The sequence below is a fragment of the Stegodyphus dumicola genome, chromosome 4 (genome assembly GCF_044657685.1).
Source record: "Stegodyphus dumicola isolate Sdum_Otavi_A_Nest chromosome 4, ASM4465768v1".
In the NCBI taxonomy this organism is placed as follows: domain Eukaryota; kingdom Metazoa; phylum Arthropoda; class Arachnida; order Araneae; family Eresidae; genus Stegodyphus; species Stegodyphus dumicola.
This window is the reverse complement of record NC_140771.1, coordinates 48,604,852-48,628,961: the sequence shown is the minus strand read 5'-3', so window position 1 is coordinate 48,628,961 and position 24,110 is coordinate 48,604,852. Positions and strand designations below refer to the sequence as shown.

The 24,110-nt window shown below is 31.7% G+C and overlaps 1 protein-coding gene across 3 annotated transcripts in view; it reads right to left on the bottom strand.

Moving 5' to 3' along the window:
* Positions 1–1,066: 1,066 nt before the first annotated feature.
* The window catches only part of LOC118188124 (very low-density lipoprotein receptor-like), a 99,248-nt gene continuing 76,204 nt past the window's right edge, over positions 1,067–24,110 (bottom strand). The window contains exons 17-20 of one of the 3 annotated variants that reach the window (XM_085814815.1): positions 18,642–18,821; positions 16,414–16,541; positions 13,284–13,424; positions 1,067–4,441 (exon numbers count right to left, since the gene is read on the bottom strand). In XM_085814815.1, coding sequence (XP_085670941.1) covers positions 4,397–4,441; positions 13,284–13,424; positions 16,414–16,541; positions 18,642–18,821 — 494 coding nt within the window. In that variant the 3' untranslated portion in view covers positions 1,067–4,396. The remainder of the gene's footprint in view (positions 4,442–13,283; positions 13,425–16,413; positions 16,542–18,641; positions 18,822–24,110) is intronic. The other 2 variants (XR_015040646.1, XM_085814816.1) reach the window with 2 other exon arrangements.

Here is a 24,110-nt window from a genome sequence, read left to right as displayed (position 1 = left end):
ATACTTGAATGTTGCCATTATAACTGATAGTCTTTCTGAAGTCTGACAAAATATCTTTACACCTTTAAATATAATGTTTAGACAGTTTTGATTACTTCAAGACAGTTGAAACAGCAGTCAAAATCATATTCACACCGGAATGCTTAAAGCTATCTTGATAGAATTTGGAGTAATTAAATAGGATCAAGTTTTTTGCTCAAAATGTGAATATGCATATATTGCTTCATTACACCATCAATAAACTAATGATTATAGTTTCAGCCTATGACAGCTTCAAATTAACTCTTCCCCCATGCTCCGTTTTTGCAGTTTTTTCATATTACTAATTGACCATCATAACCATAAATTACCTTCTGTTAGCAAGTATTATCTTACTAAAATAGACTAAATTCTTATTTTTCATAGATTTTAAAGGAAAATAATTTCTTAAATGTTATTTGCCCATTATATCCAACAAATTGGAGTGGATTAGCAAGTATTCTGTATGATTAATCACGCATTGTTTGACAGTATTAAATCTCTCAGTCTGAATTCTGTAATGCTTTGAATAATATTGTGCTACAGTAAAAATGTTACATGCTCTAAATTTTTAAATCAACTATTTCAGCAACTTTTCTAACTATCTTCTTATTTAGTGGTAAATTAAAAATTTACGTTTTGAATATGATTAAAAAATTTTGAAATTACATTAATTATAAAAAAAATTTAATCAAGAATATGAAATTTTTAAATGATATGCAAAATAATGTCTTAAGTTTACATACTGTATTTACCATAGATGATTTTGTTAGCAAACTCGGTAGCATTCTGAAGCCTTTTATCATGTAATTTTCACGGCTAAAGGGAAACTATAAATTGTATAACATTGCTTTTGACTACACATATTCCAAAGAAAAGCATGCCTTGTAATTTCAGATGAGTGCATTTAAAAACTGACATTTTTGGAAAGAAAAAGGTCCAATTACTTTGGCAGACATTGCATACTTTCACACAACACTGTAGCAATATTTTTCAAATGCAATGTTAATGAAATTGACATGACATAAAAAGAGAGAGAGACCAGACATACCTTCTTCATCTTTATTTATTTTTCTTTTTTAAAAAAGGACAATTTGTTAGCTATACAACATGTTCACACAAAATGAAGTTTCAGTGGGTAAACCATCACAGATAGTTAGGCTACAATGAACTGTACATCTGACAAAATATCAAGTCTTGTTTCTGAAATTTGAATCCAGCTCAGAACTTCACAGTATGACTAGTTTGGAGTTCAGTGATGTATGAACCACAAATTTTTATTTTTGTAATCTAAAAATGTTTCTGTGATCTTTACATTCTGACAGAGAGCATATTCGCAACCACCTTTTTCTAATATTCATAGAAAAATACATGTGTTTAGGCCAATGAAATCTTTTCCTATTTTAGTTATTTGGAGCATGCATATTATTAATATGTTAAATTGAATTTTAAAAAAAGATTTACATGGTAGAAATAAAGCTGTATAAAATTCAGAAAGTATATAAGTAACATTAAAGCATATCTTAAAATATGCACAAAAACTATACAAATAATATCTATAATTTACTGAAGTAACTAATGACAGAAAATCTACTAGTATATAATAACGAACATTTTCAAGTAAATATATACATTTTAAATACTAAGTACACTTTAAATTTTTATCAGCTTATCTATTCATCGAGATATGCAAGAAATATAATTTAACAAATATGCACAGCTGCTAATTCTCCCTATTTTTACTAATAAGATATTTTTTCTTCCTAGAAATCAAATTAAATTATGCAAATAAAATTCACACAGTTTAAATTATTTAATTCCAAAAAATTTCATTCTTTATCCCTAATGATCATGATTTTTCGTATTAAATCTTATTTGATCTGAATTGTCCCAATATTTTACACCAAGATTCAACCAAGTTTGATCAGTAAAAATGTGAATTAATATTATTTTAATCAACATATGGCAAATTACTATGTTTATCCACACAAAAGACTGCACGTGAATTATTAATTGTATTTTTACTGAGTTTAAAAGTACTTTGATAAATTAAAAGCTTTATTACCCTACTTAGAATTTTCTCTGTATAAAAGTGAAAGAAAATTGTGAGATGTAATCAGCCAAAAACAAAGTTTAGAATATATAATTAAACATGAATATATTTTACATCAGGATCATTATTATAAATAACAGAACTACCTAAATCATATTAAAAAGTGAATTTAGATCTTGACATACATGACAGCACCATTTAAAAACAAGTTTTGACTTGTTTTTAAATGGTGCTGTCATGTATGCCAGAAACTCCCATTTTTTATATATTTCAAGATTGGCAGCTATGCAATATGTCATTTTGAAGCAGATTCAAGATTATTTACATAATTCAAAAATGAAAGTGCACAAAAACTACATTTAATAGATTCAAAAAGAGCCTGTAAATATAAAAATCTAGTAAAATACCAAAAATTTAATTTGCATGAAATTCAAATAAACTTAATTTTTCAGTACAACAAATTTTAAACTTAAAACTATGTTTCAGAATTAAAATTAACAAAATGCATAATAGTATGCATTTTTGTTATTTTGTTGCATTATAAATATGCACAAAAATATTTTCTTAAATACTTCTAATTATTTTTCATGTAGTTATTAGGCAAAACAGAAACAGAATAATTTTACAATTCATTAGGCTCTGTACACACGATGCTTTTCAGGTCATAAGACCTATTAGCCGAGCTTCATTGCTAGGCAATCAGACCTTGCTGTGTCATAAAAATTGGTTTAAGAATTTTGCCTAAATGTTCCAACTTTTCAACCTTATGCCAACTTGATAAAAGTATTGATCAATTACAGAAAAGAAAAAGGAAAAAAAAAAAAAAAAAAAACTAGCATTTGGTTGACAGTTTTGGCTGAGTCAACTGAACATTTACCCATGCTTAAATTTAACTTACTTGATGACTCAGAACTGCTATTTCATTAACACGTTGACTGCTGCGTGCATTTTACGTGATTTGCCCATGACGCCAACTTGAAATTTTTATTATGTCGAAATATTACCTACAGAAGATAATGTGAGTTATATAATCATGCTTAATGCATTTTTCATGGTGGGGCTCTGTAGACCATTATTGCAATTTACAATTTAAATTTTTACGATTTATTATTCTTCAAACCATTATAGTAACAATGGTACTATTTAAAAATTTATCAGTTTTGATATTTACTCTAAGTATTTTACTATTGGTCATGTTACCAGTGGCACTCATGGTGCTGTAGCCAAGTTGAGTGCCTTCCACGGCTGTCAATGTGTTAATTTTATTTTTAAAGGCTCTCATTTTTTAATGAACAAGTACTGATATGCAATATTAATGTATATTATATAATACTTAACATTAAATGTTTAATAAATACAGTTACACCAATAAAATATTTTTAAAAAGTATCACAAAACATTTTGTATTTTATACTTTGATAAATAAAATTAAAACCAAAAATATATAAAATATCTTCACAACCACAAAAACAGCAATTTTAAGAATTAAAGTACAGAAAATCTCAATGAATACGTAAGTACATAACAAAGATTTTATACATAGATTGTAATTCATAAAAAAAAAAAAAAAAAAAAAAAAAAAAAAAAAAAAAAATTTTTAATGAAATGACATGCATGCTAAATATATAATTCATTGTTACACTATACAATCAATACTGTTTGGGTTTTGAAAACTAAATTCATTCACTACTTAATTTCTTAATAAGTTATAAATCGTTACATGCAAAATCAAACATTTTGCTAATGTAAGAGGCACAGATTGGAATGTAAAGAAATTTAACATCTTACCCAAGCCTAAAAGATATAAGTGGCAAGAAAACCAACCTATTTCAACTCAAGCTGGTTTTAATTAAAATTAAATACCATTTGGTTTCAGTAACCAATACTGCTGCTATCTTGTTTAAGTAACATTATAAACTCAAATGCTGTTTTTTACCTGAGAGGCTTTTCCTCCCCAAATCTTTCAGAATCAGACTGTAGCTCAGCTAATTCTTTCTGCTGTGTATTATTAAATAAAAATTATGAGGCATCTGCCTTGCTTTCATCACACTTTCATTGTGTGAGCTTTAGGAACAACCAGTATAAAAAAAAAAGTGCCAGATAGCAGTTTGCCTTCCAGATGATCACAACCACAGTTTAAGAACTGAGTCACCGGCAAATAGTATCACGCACTAAACTATATTTCTGGAAGCAAAGAAAAATAACCAGCTGCCATATGAGCACTAAAGTTTTAATGCTGAATGAGCAAGGCAGAAGTAAAGAGTTCTGAACACAGTCTTGCACACTTCAGCAGAAGGTGATAAGTGTCAATGATTAAATTGTTGCCTAAACAAATTCATTAGTTCCAGGAGATGTCAGTGGTTCTAAACTCTAAAAAAGAAAGGAAAAAATATAAACAAAATAAAAATAGCATTAAACAAACCATATTAAAATGCCAATGATTTATGCTAATGGCAGAATTCCAACAACTGTTTAATAATGAACAAATTTTCTAGAACTACAATTTTTATAATAAAAACATTTGGTTACTTTATGGTTGCGTCTAGTACAACCACCGAAAATTAATAAAAAGTCTTCAAAAGGCAACCGACAATATCGCCAAAAAGTAGTTATGTAGCAGCCCTGTTATACATAGCACATGTGCACTTACACTTCTGAAAGTCAATTGTCATTTTTCTGATTAATATTTCTTAAAGCACTGCATTTCTTCAGAAATATGGCATTTTGTCCAGCAACATGGTAATAGAAAATTTCACGCTTTATGAAGTTGTATTTCTTAAACAACTGAATTTTATGGAAATGCAATGCAAACAAAGTGCACCTAGATTCTAATCTAGGTTAAAAACTTGTTTGAGGATACACATATCTCATTCACAAAAGCTGTCTGCTTTATTTATTGTTGGACAAAAGAATATACATCAGTGAAATCCTATGAATAGAAACTGGGACATGAAAGTGAGGACTGAGACTAATAGCCCAACCATACAAAAAATCCCCATAACTTGTCTATAAGCAGATGGTATATATTAAAGGAATAAATCTGAGGTAAGTTAGTAATGATTGTGATGAATTATTATATGGCATATTCAGCAGGACTGACTGGAAATATGCAGGAATAACACTTTAATAAGGTGATTGAATTTGGGAAGTTGTCATAATTTGTATTTAATCTACTTAAAACTTCACACTCTTATGCCTAAAATATTTGATACATTCCTTGATTTTTTTTAACAATTATTATTGTAGCTAATCGATAAATTTAGCTCAGATACTTTCTTAATAATCTGGCAGTATTTAGAATGGAATAAAATTTAACTATTGAGAATTTCCCTTAATTTTAAATGGATAATCATTTTTGCAAATCATGTTTAAGGTACACTCTGCACAAAAAAGGGGGGCAATCCTATAATCTCCCATTCTACTGGGCCAATTGACGAAATTCAAATTGCATTTTTCATGTCTCGAAAGCGTGACTTAGGATGTGTATTAAGATTTATATATAGCATTGGTCTAACATATTTATTTTGATATAAGACTTTTCCTGAAATGACATACTGATTTTTTTTTTTTTTTTTTTTAAATATATATATATATATTGGTTTGGTTTAGTTGATTATGCCAAAGCACACTAGAGCTATCTGCCTAAGGGCTAAGATGCCTTCTTAGAATACTTTCTAAGGCAAACTGTCTCATATAAGCATTACATATGAGGAAAACCACATGCCACCAACCTGTTCGCCTGAAATCGAATCGAGGTTGGAATACCAGTATTCAGCAATTTTACCAATTGGGTGCTGAGGTGGCTGCAATCTCCATCTGGATGAATTTCTGCTAGTGACATATGCTTCATTCTTCATTAATGTAATTAGCATGTGGATACACCTTTATTAGATAGTATTTGAAATTTGTTTTTATGCATAATAGCATGTAATTTTATTATATATAATTTAGATTGTTTTAGTTTGTTTGATTATAGCAAAGCACACAAGGGTTATCTGAGGGAGGCACATCTTCATAGAGGACTTTCTAAAGGAAACTGGCTCACATCCACATTAAACACAGAAAAAAACATGAAAACACATATGCAGCAAGGCTCAAACTACCAGCATTCAGTGACTTTATAACTCAGCCAGCTGGTGGGCTATATCAGTAATGTAGAATTTATAAATGTACAATAAAAATAATGAGCTAATAAGCATTTATGACACTTTGAACTCAACAACAAGTTAAGCAAATAATGTTCTTTAATGCCATTTAAAATTCACTTCTCTCTTTTCTAATGATGTTCATATTTTTGCATTATTTACAGCACGTTCTTTTGTTTAATTGGTTTAACTGACGTAACCAAATTAACTTATTTTCTAAATTAAACATGTTAAAAATTACATTTCTTATTTTTTTTTAAATAGAGAATATGTTATTCATCTTTACTGCCTTCCATATTTTTTGGTTTTCTCAAATCAACTGTGAAGGTACACCCGATCAATTGGGAGCCAAAAGTATTTTATATTAAATACACAGCTATGTTGCTTTAATAATATTTTAATAAATAAATTTTGATACAATGAATTTAATTCTGTCTAATAACATTATACGTATATTTCTGTAAAAATCAATGTTTCCAACTGCCACCGGCACATTATGTTTCAAATCAAAAGCAAATCACTGGTAAAACAATATTAATTCATAGTAGCCTCAAAATTAAAAGCCTGAACTGTAACAATATGAACAGAAATCCCGATTTAAAAAATAAATAAAAGGACAACTGTGCTAGATGATTAAAGATACTACTACTTCAATGTATCATCAAAGCAAAAAGTTCCGTGACATCACAATTTAAGACAAAAACATCCAATAATGTCAATGCTAGATCCATTCAACTCATTATTCTACGATTTAACTAACATTACTACAGAGAGATGAAAAGAAATATTTCTACAGCTTTTAATTTTTCACACAGTTTACCCACACAAAGTTCAATTTCAAAAAATGGTTATATAAAATACATACAAAGAAAAAATAAAAATACTGTTTCTTCAACTCTTTTGGAGGTGGTATGTAAAAGAACTGTGGTAAAATTGTGCATGAATTATAACTTATGGACCCAAAGAACACAAAATTGAGTTTAAAAAATAATCTAGAGTGAAATCCTCATTGCCCTTGTAAAGTACGTTTTTCCATGTAGCTGCCAGTTGTTAATTTTTGTTTTTAAATCTATTTTTGCATACTTTGATTATCATATAGAGAAATGGGTACACGTACATAAATGAAGTTATTTAATTTTAGAGTCAGAGTTTTAAAATTTTAGAAATAAAATTTATTTTTTTAGGCATTTTGATAATGCCCCACCCCAGATGAACATACTTATGTAAAATATGTGAAAAAGCTTTTGAAAGCGATTCAATATTTTATCAAAAAATTAAACAAATATAACACTGCATGCATAAACTGTACTATATTGTTACTGAACTAGCACAATATTTCAAGGAAATTTAACTACGCTGAAAAATTAGAATTTCTTTTTTTAAAAAAATATTATACAGCGACACAATTCAAAGTTCTTTTTTTTTCGCTTATTGGGGCCAAGCTTTCCAATTTTTTGCAAACACAGGTTGTAGTATAATATTTTGTTAATTTTATACAAAATTTTTAAAAATTTGACAGTTATAAAGTTGAAATATGTACTGAAAATCATAATATATTTGTAATGAAAGTCCCCCCCCCCCCGCAAAAAGTAGACTTTTCCATGATCTGTTTACAAGGAAAATTTACATAACTTATAACAATAAAAGAATTTTAAATACAGTATAGATGTTTTCTGGAATGCATGACCCAACATGCATAAAAATTATCTTTTCAATATTTGTTTTGTAATTAATTTTCTCAGATTATTAAACTAAAATATAAACACTCTCATCCCAGAGAGAAAGGAGAAGCCCTGTGCTAGCATCTATTGGCAAAGTACCCACAGTATGGGTGCTAGTATAATTTATGTACCAGTTATATAATCATATAAATAATCAATTTTAATTATCAGTTTTCTTTGAAATGCAATATTTGCAGATTTTTGAACCCCCCTTCTTTAATACAATTTATGAATCTTCAAACAAGAGACTTTTGAATGAGATACATTATTTTAGTAACCACAAAATATTGAGCATTCATAGTATAGAGCTGTCATTTACAGTTAAAAAAATCACTAGAATCTCAAGGTTACACCTTTTGATGTTTAAAAAAAAAGTGTCTTTATGAGGTTAAAAAACTGGCAAACTTAACAGTATATTTTATAATCAGGGCCTATAAAGGGTTAAATACTAATAGAAATTTTTCCATAATACATCTAGGCATTGTTCGGTCTGCTGTATGTTCACAATATATAAGTTATTTAGGCTACTACTGGTTCGCATATGAATTCCCATTTCTTAGTTTCTCATTAACTTCCAAATTATTCTAAAAATATACAAAAACAAACCTTATATCAAAATACATTTAACTTTAACTTACTTGGCTAGATGCCTATGGCAATGAAAGCAAAAGAAAAAAAGAAAAGAAGTTTTAAATAACAATGCTCACAAATCTTCAAGCAACAAATTATACCTATCAGTTCTTCAAAAGCACTTTAGAAATTCTCATACTAAATGGATACTTATACAGCAAAGAGCCATTACATTATGATCACCCACCATCTATACAAATGGGCTTGCCCAGGAATAAAACCACTGTGTATGTGTGGCTGATGTTGGAATATATAAAACGGCTATGCATTGTCTTTTCAAACATAGCAAGATCGGACACATAATGGGAAAAGCAGTTGATTTCGATAAAGGTCAGATTGTTATGGCTCTGTGAGTGGGAACATCAATATTAGAAATAGTGTGTTTAATAGGCTGTTCACATGCAGTTGTTGCGAACCCATATCAAAAGTGGTTTATGGAAGGTGAAACCACAAGTCGCCGGCCAGCAGTGTGTCATCAACATATTGATTCCAAAGAAGAGCAGAGATTGCTATACACTGTCCACCATGACTAAAGAACTACAACAGCTGAAATCACCACCCTATAAGAGTGGCACCCGAGACTGTTTATCAATGCACTGTGCAGCCTGCATTGCTTGGTGTGGGTCTATGCAGCCGGAGGCCGAATGTCCCTGAACCGACAGCACATCATCGCCAGCTGCATCTGCAATGGGCCAAGTAACATCAGAATTGGATATTAGAAGAATGAAAGAAAGTTGCATGGTCCGACGAACCACATTTTCTGGTCCATCACATCGATGGACATGTGATAGTATGCCAATTATCAAATAAAATCCTAGCTCCTAAATGCACAGTTGGTTGGAGAGAAGCTGGTAGCGGGGATATTATAGTGTGGGCAATGTTTTCAGGGAGCATATCAGGACCCATAATCCCCATAGAAAACAATCCCTGAGCAAGGCCAGATTTAGATTTGATAAGGCCCTAAGCTATCTGAGATATGGGACCCTTTATCCCTCTGAACAGCATGGTTTTTTTTTTATTTGTCATGAAGATCTATATTTATGCGGAATTTATTAGCTAAATTTATATAGTTACTTATTTTAGCCTCTATTTTCATAAACTTGCATTAATTAAGATTATATTTACATTATTAAAGGAAATACGAAAGTAAAATATCTTAAGTTATAAACTAATATATATCAAGTGACAAAAAATATCATGACTGGATAAAGCCGCCGGTCATGCCACTCAGAGGGTTATAATTCCAGATACCTTAAGGGTTAAACTGAAATCCAATTAAAAAGTACATAGATGATGATAGTGAAATAATAAATCTTTAAAATCATTTTTTATTCATAACAAACTTAAAAATGCAAACTCTGGTAAAAAGAAACAAAAGTCCTTTTAAAAGGCTCAATTTACATAGGCTTATCCAATCTCTTGAAGCATGTTATAAGCGTTAACAATTAAATTATGTTAAACTAAAATATTTTATTTCTTGCCTTTGCCAGAGCAAAGTCACTGATGACATCATCAAATGATAAACTGCGTAGTTTGTCACTTTCTATGCACATGAGACTGAGGAAACATAATTTATCTTGAGTAATTGTCGTTCTAAATTCATGTTTTATCCTCTTCAGCTGAGAATAAGATCTTTCTCCAAAGCAATTTGCAACCATCATACTAAGAAACAATCTCAAAATTGTTTCTACATTAAGGAGCACTGATTGGACACGATCATTAAATATTACCCTATGCAGATTCTGATGTGTCAGACTATCATGTTCCGCTGAAACATAGGCTTGACTATGTCTAACATAATGATGAAAATGCTTGACTTCTACAAGATTCATCTCCACATCTTCAGGATATGTTTGGCATAAAGCACTAACTTCTTCACAAATCTCTTCTTCAGCAGCTTCTAATTTTGTTAAGAATGAAACCTTTTTTGCATCATCATTGCATTCTGAGGCTCTCTGTGCCAGACTTGACTCAAATGCATCCAGCACAGGTATAAATGTTTTGATTCTGAACTTGTCTCTTGGCTCAACAGTCTCTAAAGCATCATCTTCATCATCACTAATATGCCTTCTTCTATACCTGCTTTTCTTGTAATCAACATCAGTAATTTTTCCTTTGCTTTTTTTTTTTTTTTTAATTATTGTATATATCCCTGGAACTTTTAACAAAATCCAAAAGTGAAGGATACAATTTCCTAAATACATCTAGACTAATTTGGGGTTTTTGCATTGATCGACTAGTCTTGTGAAATTCATCTACAAATATAACATTACCGTAAATTCAAACCCCTCCATTTTATTAAAAAAGTTTTATGGATTAATTTCTTGTTTCGCCTTTCTCTGTAGCATCAACATACAGCTGATGCAATGCAGAAATTATTTGTGCTTCCCATATACTCTTTGTCAAAGACTTTGGAACTTTTGAATCATCTTTGAAGAATGACAACAATACTGCCCCTCTATGTGTAGACGATGAAAAGAAATTATTTATTTTTTGGACAATTCCAAAAATGTTTACTGCATCTAAATAAGTCAACTGCTGCTCTACCAACAAGACTCGGGGAATTACCACCAGCACATGGAATACATATAGCGTACTTGTTAATCTTTAATATTATTTCCTGCATACCCTTGTATTTGCCAGACATATTGGCAGCATTATCATATGACTGGCCTTGACACTTACTAAAATCTATTTTTGTACTCATTTGTAAAAGGTAGATGTACATCCCGTGTAGCTACCCATCTCTAGTAAAGTTAGAAAATGCTCAATACGGAGCCCATTATCTGATGAAACATACCTCGCAATAACAGTGAGATGATCAATATGGGACCGGTCTGAAGTAGAATCTACAGATAAACTGAAGTACCCTGCAGTTCTTAAATCATGCAAGATAAGTCTCTTACTTTATATATAATTTGAATAAATTAACTGGGTTTATAATAAATATATGCAGATAGAAAATTAATAATATACTGTCATGTTTTAATATTAGTTTAATCAAAGAAGAAAAAACTATAAACATAGATTAATACTTAGTTTAATACAATCAAAAAAAAAATATGCATTTTGTAATGTGCAGTTCTTTCAAATATATATTTAATAATAAATTATAAGTTTATATATGAAACTTATAATTTTGTTATTATATTGAGCAAAAAAATTTAAAAATATATACTATACTATAATTACAGCTACAGGTGTCCACATAGAATCAATCAATCTATAAATTTTAAATATTGTATCTAATGTTTTATCACTTATACCTATTTAGGACAACATGTCATTAATTTCAATATGTTTTACTAATGTTTATTTACAAAAAATTGTTATCATGCAAAGTCTACTGTTATTTTGACTTGAAAATATAGAAAATGGGCTCTTTATTTTCTCTTCTTTTTTAATTAATTAAAATACAATTGCAGAAAAATTATAACATACCACCTGTACTAACCATGTTAATTATGCACAACTGTCCGACAAGGTTGTTTTTAATCAAAATATTGTAAAAAAATAAATGGTGTAGAAAATAGTCTTGTGTTAGCTAGGTTATGTGCTTGTGTAAAATGCACTTACCTGAAATGTAACTCCTGTAAATACACACACACACACACACACACACACACAAACAAACAAACAAAAAACTTTCCAAAATAATGTCAATAATCAAATTACCAAAGAAACCCACTGTAAATACTAAATAAAAGATAAAGATATTGTATCATCAGGCCGTCTCACTTGAACTACAAAAGGTCAGCACATGCTCAAATGTAAGGGAGCAATTCACACGAAAAGAAATTATATATTTTACACGTTTCATTTCTATTATAAAATAATTTAAAAAAATTACCGAAATTACCGCCATTTGCTATCTAAATTTATCAGTAATTTTGAATGTCATAATTAACGGCAATACCAGTTAACTGGTTAGCGATAATGCAAACCCCAGGCACAACAGTGCTTTGTTTTTCAAAAAGATGCACTAAAAACTGGATGAAAAGTATGGGGTGTGTGGCATTGGGAGAAATAATGCTGCAATATATTTTATATGTCAGCTGCTTACTCGGACAATTTTATAAGGGGCCCTCAAGAAAAGGGGGAACCTAAGCTATAGCTTTTGTAGCTTATATGTAAATTCTGCACTGTCCCTGACATCTGTGCGCTATGTGAACATTGTTGCAGGCTAGGTTCACTCATCCATGACAACAGTATTTCTGGTGGGGGATGGTGTTTACCAACAAGATAATGCACCATGTCATAAGGGTCGAATTGTCAGGGAGTGGTTCAAGGAACATTCCAGTGACTTTCAAGTCATATCTTGGCCTCCAAATTCAGCTGACATTAATCCAATAGAGCATTTATGGTCTCACCTGGAAAACCAAATTTGTGCGGCCATGCTACCCCCTCGCAATGTGTGGGAATTGCAAGACCAGTTGGTGAGAACTTTATAGCAAAAACTTCAGACTACCTATCAGCACCTTATGGAATCAATGCCACGCTGGGTGCTAGCAGTTTTTAGGGCGAAGATGGTACTACATGGTATTAACAGGGTGGTCATAATGTAATGGCCTTTCGGTGTACATGGTTACATACTTAACTTAAAACATATATATGAAAAGAGCATTTTGTTCTCATTTATAGCTCTCTGTTCGTCAAAGTAATTCATAATATTGAGAATAATATATTTTAAAATTGTGAACAAAAAATTCAACTTACTGGTGGATATGACCTTGCAGGCTGATACTGATTCTTTTCCAAACTAAACTGATCTTCAGTTGTTTTTCTGTATACAGGATTATCAAAATTCATGCTAGTAACATTTTTTCTTAAATACTGCTTGTATATCAAGAAACCAACCTGAAAGAATAAAGGCTATAAATTATGAAGGAAAAGATAAGAGTCACACATGTTAACAGAGAGAGAAAAGAGAATAATCAGGATAGTGAGGAATAAAATTAAAACTAACATTTAAAGATTCACATTTATAAAAATTTAATTCAGAATAATGTTTTAGATTATTTCAGCTAGAAACAAATTGAAAATTTCCTTTTTCTTTTAATTTTCCTTTTCTAAAGCACCATCTCATTAGGAAATTTTTTTTATTTTTGAAATTTAATTTAGATATATAGTCATGATATATATGAAATATATAGCCTCAAAAATATTAGTCATGATTTTTTCAATCTCTATACAGACAACTGTAGAACGGTGTATCACCCTGGTACCTGGACTAAGGGCCTACCCCTTAATTGAATAGTAAAACTTTTCTAGTTGTACTTTAATTAACTACGCATGAAGTTATAAAAAGTTTTAGAACATAGTAACAATGGAGTTATGATTTTAGATACTTAAGGAGGATGACAGTTATTGTTATTTATTTATTTAAAATTTTTGATATCTTTAAAATGTTAGGCTGTACCATTTGAACTGGTGAAAAGAACCTGAAATAAAAGCAGGTTAACACATGAAAGTACGAAAAACTCCAGGGCTTCTCATAAATAATTTATGAGTATGATAACATAAACATGACACATGGAGAAATTCAGAGTGTATGACATTAGAATATGAATATACATACAATTACCAATTCATACAGATTTAATACAGAAGACATGTTATAAATGTTTAAGATGGCCAGTGGTCTATTTAAATTGCTCTAGTCATTATAGTCGTAGTCAGATTTTAATAGCTGTACTACTGTTTGCATCCTGACTTTCATGGAATCTTTTGGTGACATTATTATGTATGTGAGCAGAGGAATATTAAGCTCCACATGGATGCGGTTATTTCCTAAGTACAACGGGTGATTTGTAATTTGGTGGAGAACACAGTTCTGCTCCATTTGTAATTTTTTCTGTTTGATTTACAGGCAAACACCCAGATTGTACATAGTAATAGATGCAGAACAGACTTATAAATGAGTAACTTGTTATCTAATACCAAACCACTGTTTTGAGCAATTAAGGGGAAGATTTGAGCTTTACGCACTTGAAACTTCTGTATTATAGATGTGATTTGCGGGGTTCATGTAAGAGTTTTATTGAGGATCACCCCAAGATAAAGGGCTTGTTTAGCCCAGGGTAGCATAGTTCCATAAAACTGTAGGTTTTTCTTAATATTCTTTTTCCTTGTGAATAAGACGGCTTGAATTTTGTCAGCATTCACAAGGATTTTCCACTTGGCAAGCTAAGTCTTTAATGCTTGTATGTGTTGTTGTAACCGCTGGGTGATGGAACTTCACACTTTGTGCCAGACTGCTGTATCATCATCATACATTGTGAATGTTGTGTTGGGTGTAGTGGGAATGTCATTCACATAAATATAAAATAATGTGGGTCCAAGTAAGGATCCTTGTAGTACACCGGCACAGATAGCTTGGAGGATGGAATATGAAGCGAACGACAAAATGTATACCTGTTAGGTAGAATTTCACAATGTTTGTGATGTAGTCTGGGAAATCTAGACAGTGTAACATGTTTATGAGGGCATCCAACCATACATGATCAAGAGCCTTAGCTATGTCAATAGATTCCCCCAATGACTTTTCTGTGAGCCAATCCTTCGGTGATCCTCCACCACCCTGTAAAGGTGGTTTGTCATCGAGAAACTTCTTCAGAATTATGAGGATGTCCCTTCATTCAATTAAGTAATTGAGTCTTTTGAGTAGTCGTTTTTGATGTAGTCATTGAGTCTTCTATTACTTTCCTCAGGCATGATAACAGGCTTATGAGTCTGTAGGATATGAGTGCTGAGGCAGGTTTGCCATGTTTAAGAATGGGAGTGATTGAAGCCATCTTCCATTAACTTGGGAAGTACTGCCATTTCAAGATGAGGTTGCATATGGGAAGTTTTTGATCATAAGGTTAGAGATTCAGTTGATGCCAGGGCTCTTTTTCTTCTTTAACTTTTTGATATAGCTAACGACTTCCGATGGCATGACTGGAATTATGTTGTCAGTGCATGGGCCTGTGGAGTAATTGGTGAGGAAGTTTTCAGTTGTAGTATTATGGATGTTGGTTGCATGAAACTGAGATTCCAGATGTTGTGCTAAAAGTGCTGCCTTCTCAGTTTCAGTTTAATGGATAATGTTGTGGCCTTTAAGGGGCAGAATGTTATCAAAGCATTTCTTGTATTCAGCAATGGCTCCACAGAGAATTATCTTCCATGGAGAGAGAATTTAAGTATTGGTCCACTCGAGTTATGCTTGTGCAAGAGACTTGACTGCATTATTTAACCTGCTGAATATCCCTTTGTCATTACCGTGTCTCATTCTCCGAAACTACCTCCAAGCAGCATTGCATTCCTTGATTAGTTTAGTCAGCTCCTTCATCCTTCTCACTTTTTGCACTTTAATTTCCTTATTGGCATATTCATGAGCATCTTGAACAGTGATTGTGAATGCCTTGATTAAACTGTCAATGTCTTCTCCTCGAGTTTATCGTTGGAGTTGTGTAATGCATATTTAGTACAGCTTTGGCATATTTTTGCCAGCCTGCAGTAAAATCTCTTCTGTCTGGTGAAGTATAACTGCTAATATTCAGGGTCACTCTGACTGGATTGTAGTCAGACGAATCTCTATACAGAGTAAAATACAGAATCCATTTGTATATTAATTAACAGCTCATAAAATGCAATTGAAATACTAGCACACTATTACCCCAAAATGAATTTTAAATTTGTAAATTTTAAATGTATCTTTTTAACAGCAGAGGATGAGTACTTACTAAAGAGCATATTACATTTTATGATGTTAATGAATCTTTCGATAAATTATTTTTATGAATTTTTATTCTATGATTTACACTGTTAAATTTACGAAGGGATTCATATCAAGAATGATAATTACCAAAGCTAATAATAAAATTATTCCACTCAAAGCACCAATTATTATCCCAGCAAGTCTTCCAGTATCAGGAAACAAAACATCTCCATGTTGCATTTCTGATACATTCCCATGTAAACTTGAGGTATTATCTGCAACGGAAAATATTTACTCAGACTTCTAAAATTTTAGGATTTATAACAATACAAAAAAAGCAACAATACGACTATTAGTTTGAAATACTGATCATACATTGTCCATATATGTTTAACAAAACAATAAATTTGGTCAACATAAATCTAAATCAAAATGTTCAGAATATGACATTTTTACAACTGCTCCCTTGCATCTGATGAAAAGTTTCTAATTCAAAATATGCACAAATTTGCAAATGAATACAACAAAGTCAAGCAAACACACAATTTACTAAAACTGTGGCAAACCATTTCTCCCAATTTATTATTGGTGTACTGAAAATAAAAGAAGTCTTATTTTTATAATAAATTATGTGAAGAAAGCACTTATTCTGACTTCTAATGTAACAGCACTGATATCCATTTCAAAGTTCAATAATTCAAATTATTTCAAAACTGTAATTCAATTTTATCATAATCGAAAACAGAAAAAATAGAATTCAGCTACCTGCATAAAAGTTCTAATTAAAAAAAAAAAAAAAAGAAAGAGGGGACACATAACATAATTAACACAAAGGGGAGAAATATAAAACCTATCAGCAGTCCGTTGTCTCAACAGTCCTTCAAACTCTTCAACAATATACTTAAGTATATTTTTGTGTTTAATCTTGCAGAGTAGTTGATTAATTACCTCTCAGTGTTTTCAATGCGTCTACAAAGATATATAAACATGAGAAGAAAAACTCTGCAACATAAATAACATTAATGCACTATTTCCAATTCAATAGTTGATTCATTATAATGGTATAATTTGTTTAAGGTCTTATAAGTGCTTTAAAGTTAAAAGCAAAATCCTGATAAAAATCTCGTAGGAAACATTTAGATTGGGAAAACAGTGTAACATTGGAGGAATTCAGCAGTTATTTCTTAACAACTCAAAATACAAAATTTTATTCACATATTTTGTGTATCTCATTGAACAAAAAACTCTTAGAAAATGCATGAACTTGCATTCAAAAAGCTGGCACGATTGCTATGTAAGGTTGGCTTACATGAACATGGGAAAGCACATGAGGGTTGCCTGCCAAAGAGGAGAGCTATCTTCTCCAGAGAACTTTCTAGGGGAAATTGGCATGTACTCATATAACCACATGGATAAAACCACAAAAAATGACACAGATGGGACCTGTTTACCTGGGTTCAAACATAGGTCAAACCAAAGTCTTACCCACTCACCAACTGTTGGGGACTGACTGCACTTAAGTGGATACAAAATTAAACTATTACTTTGACACTTTTGGGGAGGAACTATCTTGCCAACTGACATGTGGAGAATGGAGATCTGAAAACGAAATTAGTATTAAAATTCTTTTGCAAAAATCTATTTTTCCAGATGAAATAAGGAGAAAGGACATCTCAAACATCCTCTGAATTGTGTATTTCTCCCCCCCCCCAAAATCTATACCTTATTATTGATGTGTTAAAATTCCATAAAAACATTTATCGAAGGATTCAAAATAGATTTTAGAACTGCACTGTTAGCAATTACTAAAAATAGTGAAATATTGCATAATTTGAATGCAAGAATTGTAAGCATGTAATACACAAATCCCTAAACAGATAAAGAAAATAAAACACCAGACATATAAATAAATAATACCTCGAAAAATTAATCATTTTTTAAATTTGATTTTTAGCATACTTCAACATATAGAAATTTACATTAAAACGATAGGAGATGTTAGTATAATCATCAGAATTACAAAAATATATTTATCATATCTACAGATAAAAAATAAAAAGAATTTCTGCAGATTACTGAACTGATGCCAAATATCTTCCCAAGTGTTTTCTAACAAATGTTGATCAAATGCAAAATTCAGTGTCTTAAAAGCATAAAAACAAATCAACTTACACAAGTTGGCATCATGCAATGAAAAATGACAAATATTTATATTACCAAAATAACTACACACCTGAAGTGAAAAAATATATATAAATTAAAAGTTGATAAAATTTCAATGCAAAAAAATTCAGTGGTGATACAGATCAGGCATGCAAAGGAGCACCAAAGTTAGAACGAAATATGGAAAAAATTAATCCAGAAAATATGTATACCTATGGTGTAAACTTCAGAAGGCTCAATATTGCCAAAATCTAATCTTGAATTATTTGAATCATTAATAAAGTGATAAGAAAGCTCTGTAGTAGATGAGATGACATTAATATCACTGCCTTGAGAAACAGGAGAGGTAGTAGTACTATGACTGGCAGGGACAGTTGAAGAATTCGACAACTCTAAATAAAGAGATGATTTCAAAAAGTACATAAATTTGAAAAGAACTTAAAACTTTAAATGCATATTAGAACCTTGATTTACTTCATAAAAGTTCTTTTCAAACAAGATTTCAAAAATATTTATGGCAGTTTTTCGTTAAAATATCTCGAAATTACTAAAAAACTTTCACATTAATGATTTGAAAGTTAGTACATTTCATCTTAATTTTTATAATCTTGCATTCTTACCACAAAAAAATATTTCCAAAACATCATATCAATGAAAATGCATAATCAAATAAATATTTTAAAATATACACAAGATGTACAAGCATGATATCAATTCAAATATAATTTTGGTCTTCTTGTAATTTAAAATAAAAAAAATCATACTCAGATAACAATTTAAATAATATATACTGTTATGCATTAAAAATGCACCAAAATTCATTAAGTATATTACATTTTGAAAAGACAACTGGTGAAGAGGGGGACATTAAGCATAAAATTAATGAAACATATAAAATCTGAATGTCAAGAAAAAAGTATGTTTCACAGGGCTGCCACTCAAACAGGAGAAATAAATTCCCTGACTTTTATAGGTGTGTTTTAAGAAAATTCCAGTCTGTCTGCATAATGCACATTGGCTGTGCTAAAAGGTAAATTAATTTTGGTACCACTTGAAAACTCAAAAATTTGCCAATTACATATGACTTATCTAGAATTCCCAAAGCATTACTATTATAACTATAATAGGAGTTGTTTTCTCCACCAAAGATTAGGATTAGAATCTGCCCAAGCTGGGTTAAAAAATGTCTTTTTTTTTTTTTGGAGATATTTTGGAGCTAAACGAAAGAAACCTATTTAATGATACTTTAAAATAAATTCAAGTATTTTATATTTATTTAGCAGCATAAATAAGCAAAAAATATGTGCATTAAATTTTGTGAAGGTATGTCATCATACTGCTAGAATTAGTTTCAGGATCATGTCAGAGAAAATTTCCTGAATTTTGAAAATATTTACTAATAATAAATCAATTTTAAGGGAAGAAGCAACATTAAGTAACACAAATGACATTAAAATAAAGATAATTACTTAAAAATTGAATTAGAATAATCAACGATATCTTGGCAAATATAGTTATATTAAATTATTAGCCTACATGACTCATAACTTTTTTTTTATTTTATTTTACTGCAAAATGGCAGATAAGGCATTTTTTAAAAAGGAAAAAAAAAAGTTTAAAAGATTTTGTGGTAAAATCCTAGTATACGCTATGGCCTCGGCACGATTTTGAAAATTGTTGCCAACACCAAAATGACCCATCATAATGTCACCAAATCCCATGTGTACACATGAATGCTAATCTAACCTCCATGATACCATATGCTAGGATTAAAACAATTCTGTTTTATAGGAGAATACGTACTGTCTTTAGTTCAACATGCACTGCACATGTGCATGCGAGTGTCCCGATTCTCGAGGTTACTGAAAACTAGTTTTGCCTTTCTAAAAGACAATTTAATTGGAGCTGCAAAAATTAGCTCTCTGCCACCTAGCCAAATGATGCTCACGCCATAACGCCAAGAAAGTGATTGTTTCAAATGTCAGCGCAAAACTTGCTTTTTAAGAGGGTGTCACCATATGAAATTCTCTGATGCTTCCACATTTTGACTAAAATATTTAAAATCCCTGACTTTCCCCGAACGTTTTGGTCAATTTTGGAATTTCCTGGTAGCATGGCAACCCTGGTTTCAACTTCTTAAATTTAAGCAATTTTCCCTTAAATAAGTCATCTAACATGCATAAAATATAAAAACTTTTAAGCTAAAACAAAAGCAACTGTTCATAAACTTAATGAATTAAAAACAAACATTTATGCACAATATTTAGACTTAATACTACAAAGTTTTCCAAATATTCCATAAATTTTAAGAAATCTATAAAACTATCCTTCAAGCAAATGTTTCCAGTTTTTATTTTACAGTTTTCCAGAAATATAAAAACAAAAAAATTTTGATAAGAAACTCAAGCCTTCAATACTTTTACAGCCACAGCAGAGTGGATGTGTTTCAGTTTCAAACCAAGAGAATAAATTACAAGTAGCAGGGATGAAGAAAATAAATTAGAAGCCACACTAACATCTTAACATGTAAACACTTATCTAAGGTCATGTTCGTATACACGTTCATATTTCTAAGAAGGAGCCCAGAATGCAGAAGATACAGTTCAACCAAATACAAGATTAATATTTAATGACAAAGATGAGCCATGATAAAACAGAAAGCATTCCCCTAGCAAACAAAATAATCCAAGGGTACATTTTCAACTAAACAAGTAGTACTCATATATTTGAGGATACGGGTCTTTCAAAGAAGATTTTTACATCTAAATGGGGGGAGGGAATCTTGCATAATTTTTATACTTTAGTAGCTACTGGAATTAATTATATAAAAGTCCTTGAATATTTTGGCTTTATATGCTTGAAAAAAGAAAGCAATAACTTACTGTACCCCACAAAATGATATTCTAAGAGAAATGCTGACATAATGCTCCAAAAGATCTTATAGCATTATCAAAAGAGCAATAAATGATGCACACTGAAAAGATCTTTCTAAATCAAAGAAGAAAAATTCCATATTATGATAATTGCACATGGCAAAGTAAAATGCTAATGTAACCAAGTTTAAAAATAAAATTACTATGATTTTTAAAACTTTTTCCGACTTTTGACTCAACCTGCATTTGTGCAATGAGAAGTTTTAAAGTATTGACTGAAAGTATATATGAATGATTTCACTTAGTACTCAAAAACCAGCTCTAGCTCCATATACAGGCAACGTAGGCAGCTGCTAGAGACAGCATTTTTTGGATGATGTCAGTCAAGCTAATCTCGCAAGCAACATCATCGCAATAAAGCAACTGAGATAAAACATAAAAAATTATGAGTTAAAAAGCCGATGAGGCAACTTTTCTAAACCCTAATCATGTTAGAAAGGAAGCACAACAAATGTCTGTTGAAAATACGATATGTTCTGAGACAAGTGGAAACAAATTGTAAAATGTTAGGAATTTCTTGAAATATAAGATTCTGCTGATCAAAGATTGACATTATTATTCGGCTTTTCAGGATTAAAATGTTCTACAATTTGATAACCATAGAAGCCAGGGATATGATAATGCTGTCAACATGAAAGACAAAACAAGCAAACATTTAGAAGAAGACTCTAGATTTAAATAGTAGAGAAATGTACATCGCATCTGAATAGTATATCAATATATATCACTATTCAGAATTATCAAATATATATGTTCTTTTCTCTATATTAATAAACAAGTGGAAAGTTTTCTGTTATTGTGTCAAAAATTTAATCGTTAACTCTTTCACATCGAATTCGCCCCAAATGCCCGACCATTCGGACATCAAGCAGGTCACACGAACATCTGAACCTTACCTAGTGCTTTCACCCATTACGTTGCTGCATTGCTCATTGCTTTTAGGAGCTGTCAATTGACATGTCAATCATTCTTTTGAAGCGAATAAAAGTAGTTCTGTTATACGAGGGCCATCCAGGAAGTAGATTACGTTTCCGTCTGTGTCCGCTACGGGCGGGGCTAGCGCGGCCATCTTGGGGTCAGAGCGTTGCGCAGCTCAGTCTGCATCTAGCCGTGCTAGTGAGAGGTTCGTGCTGTGCTCCGTTCAGATACTGTGACGGTTTGAAATGTCTGCGTTAATTGAAAATCCCGCGAGCTGCGAGGTGCGCTCAGTAATAAGGTTTCTGACTGCAAAAAACTGTAAACCGATAGAAATCTATCGGCAGCTTCGTGAAGTGTATGGGGACAACATTATCACTGAAGGTGGAGTGCGCCAGTGGGTCATAAGATTTCAAAATGGCCGAACCAACGTTCACGACGAAGATCGAAGTGGGAGACCCAGCATAGTGACCGCCGAACTTCTCGAAAAAGTCGATGCTAAAGTCTGTGAAAATCGAAATTTCACAATAACGGAACTTTCTTTGAGTTTTCCACAAATTTCGCGAAGTTTGTTGCACGAAATCATCAGCGAAAAGCTTGGTTACCACAAGTTTTGTGCAAGATGGATTCCAAAAATCTTGACAGAGGACCACAAAAATCAGCGAATGGCTGCAGCGTTGAACTTTTTGGACGCTTACCATAAGGATGGTGACTCTTTACTCGATCGCATCGTTACTGGTGACGAAACATGGGTGAAACATGTGAACTGTGAAACGAAATTGCAATCAATGCAGTGGGGGCACACAAGTTCTCCCCAAAAACCCAAGAAATGCATGCAAACAATGTCGGCAAGGAAGATGATGGCGACTGTTTTTTGGGACAGAAAAGGTGTAATTTTGGTGGACTTCCTGGAAAGAGGCACTACAATAAACTCTCAAAGGTATTGCCAAACTCTCCAAAAACTCAGAAGAGCAATTCAAAACAAGCGCAGAGGAATGTTGAGCTCTAAGATCTTGTTGATTCACGACAACGCCCGGCCCCACACGGCAAATGTCACTCGTAAAGTTCTTGAATCTTTTAAGTGGGAGTTGTTTCCTCATCCGCCGTACAGTCCCGAACTGGCACCGAGCGACTTCCACCTATTCCCAGCAATGAAGAAGTGGCTGGCTATGCAGCGTTTTGATGACGACGCACAGCTGCAAGAAGAGGTAACGAAGTGGTTGAAGGCGCAGGCGGCCGAATTTTTCGACGAAGGAATTTCCAAGCTCGTACATCGCTACGATAAATGCCTTAATTTGTATGGTGACTATGTAGAAAAGTAGTATTTGAGTGTGGCTTTCATCTGTATATAATAAAATTTGTTTCCTATACTTTGTTTATTTTTTTATTCCAAAACGTAATCTACTTTCTGGATAGCCCTCGTATTAACCCACCTTCTTTTTCCTTCTGCTAACAATGTTTAGCTATTGATGCCCAAAGTTGCAATCCCGTCCCAAGGGGGAACTTCACACAGGCTGAAAGCATTCAAGAAAGAAGTTGTTGCTTAACTTAAGTAAGTTATTGTTAGCGTTATAGTATTCAATTTGTCTTGGGGGAAGGAAGAGCATTCCAAGAGAAATTCGTATACACGGACGGGCGTTTCCGATGTTTGATGAAAAGAGATTTGGTCCTCTCTTGATGCGAAAGAGTTAAAGAAATTTTTCTCACAAAATGAGAAGTTAAAAATTTAGGTTATTTGAGTATAGCAAAGCACACGGGGGCTATCTACCAAACAGGAGAAAGTCCTTTGTGAAGTACGTTCTGATGGAAACTAGCTTGTATTAATATTACTAC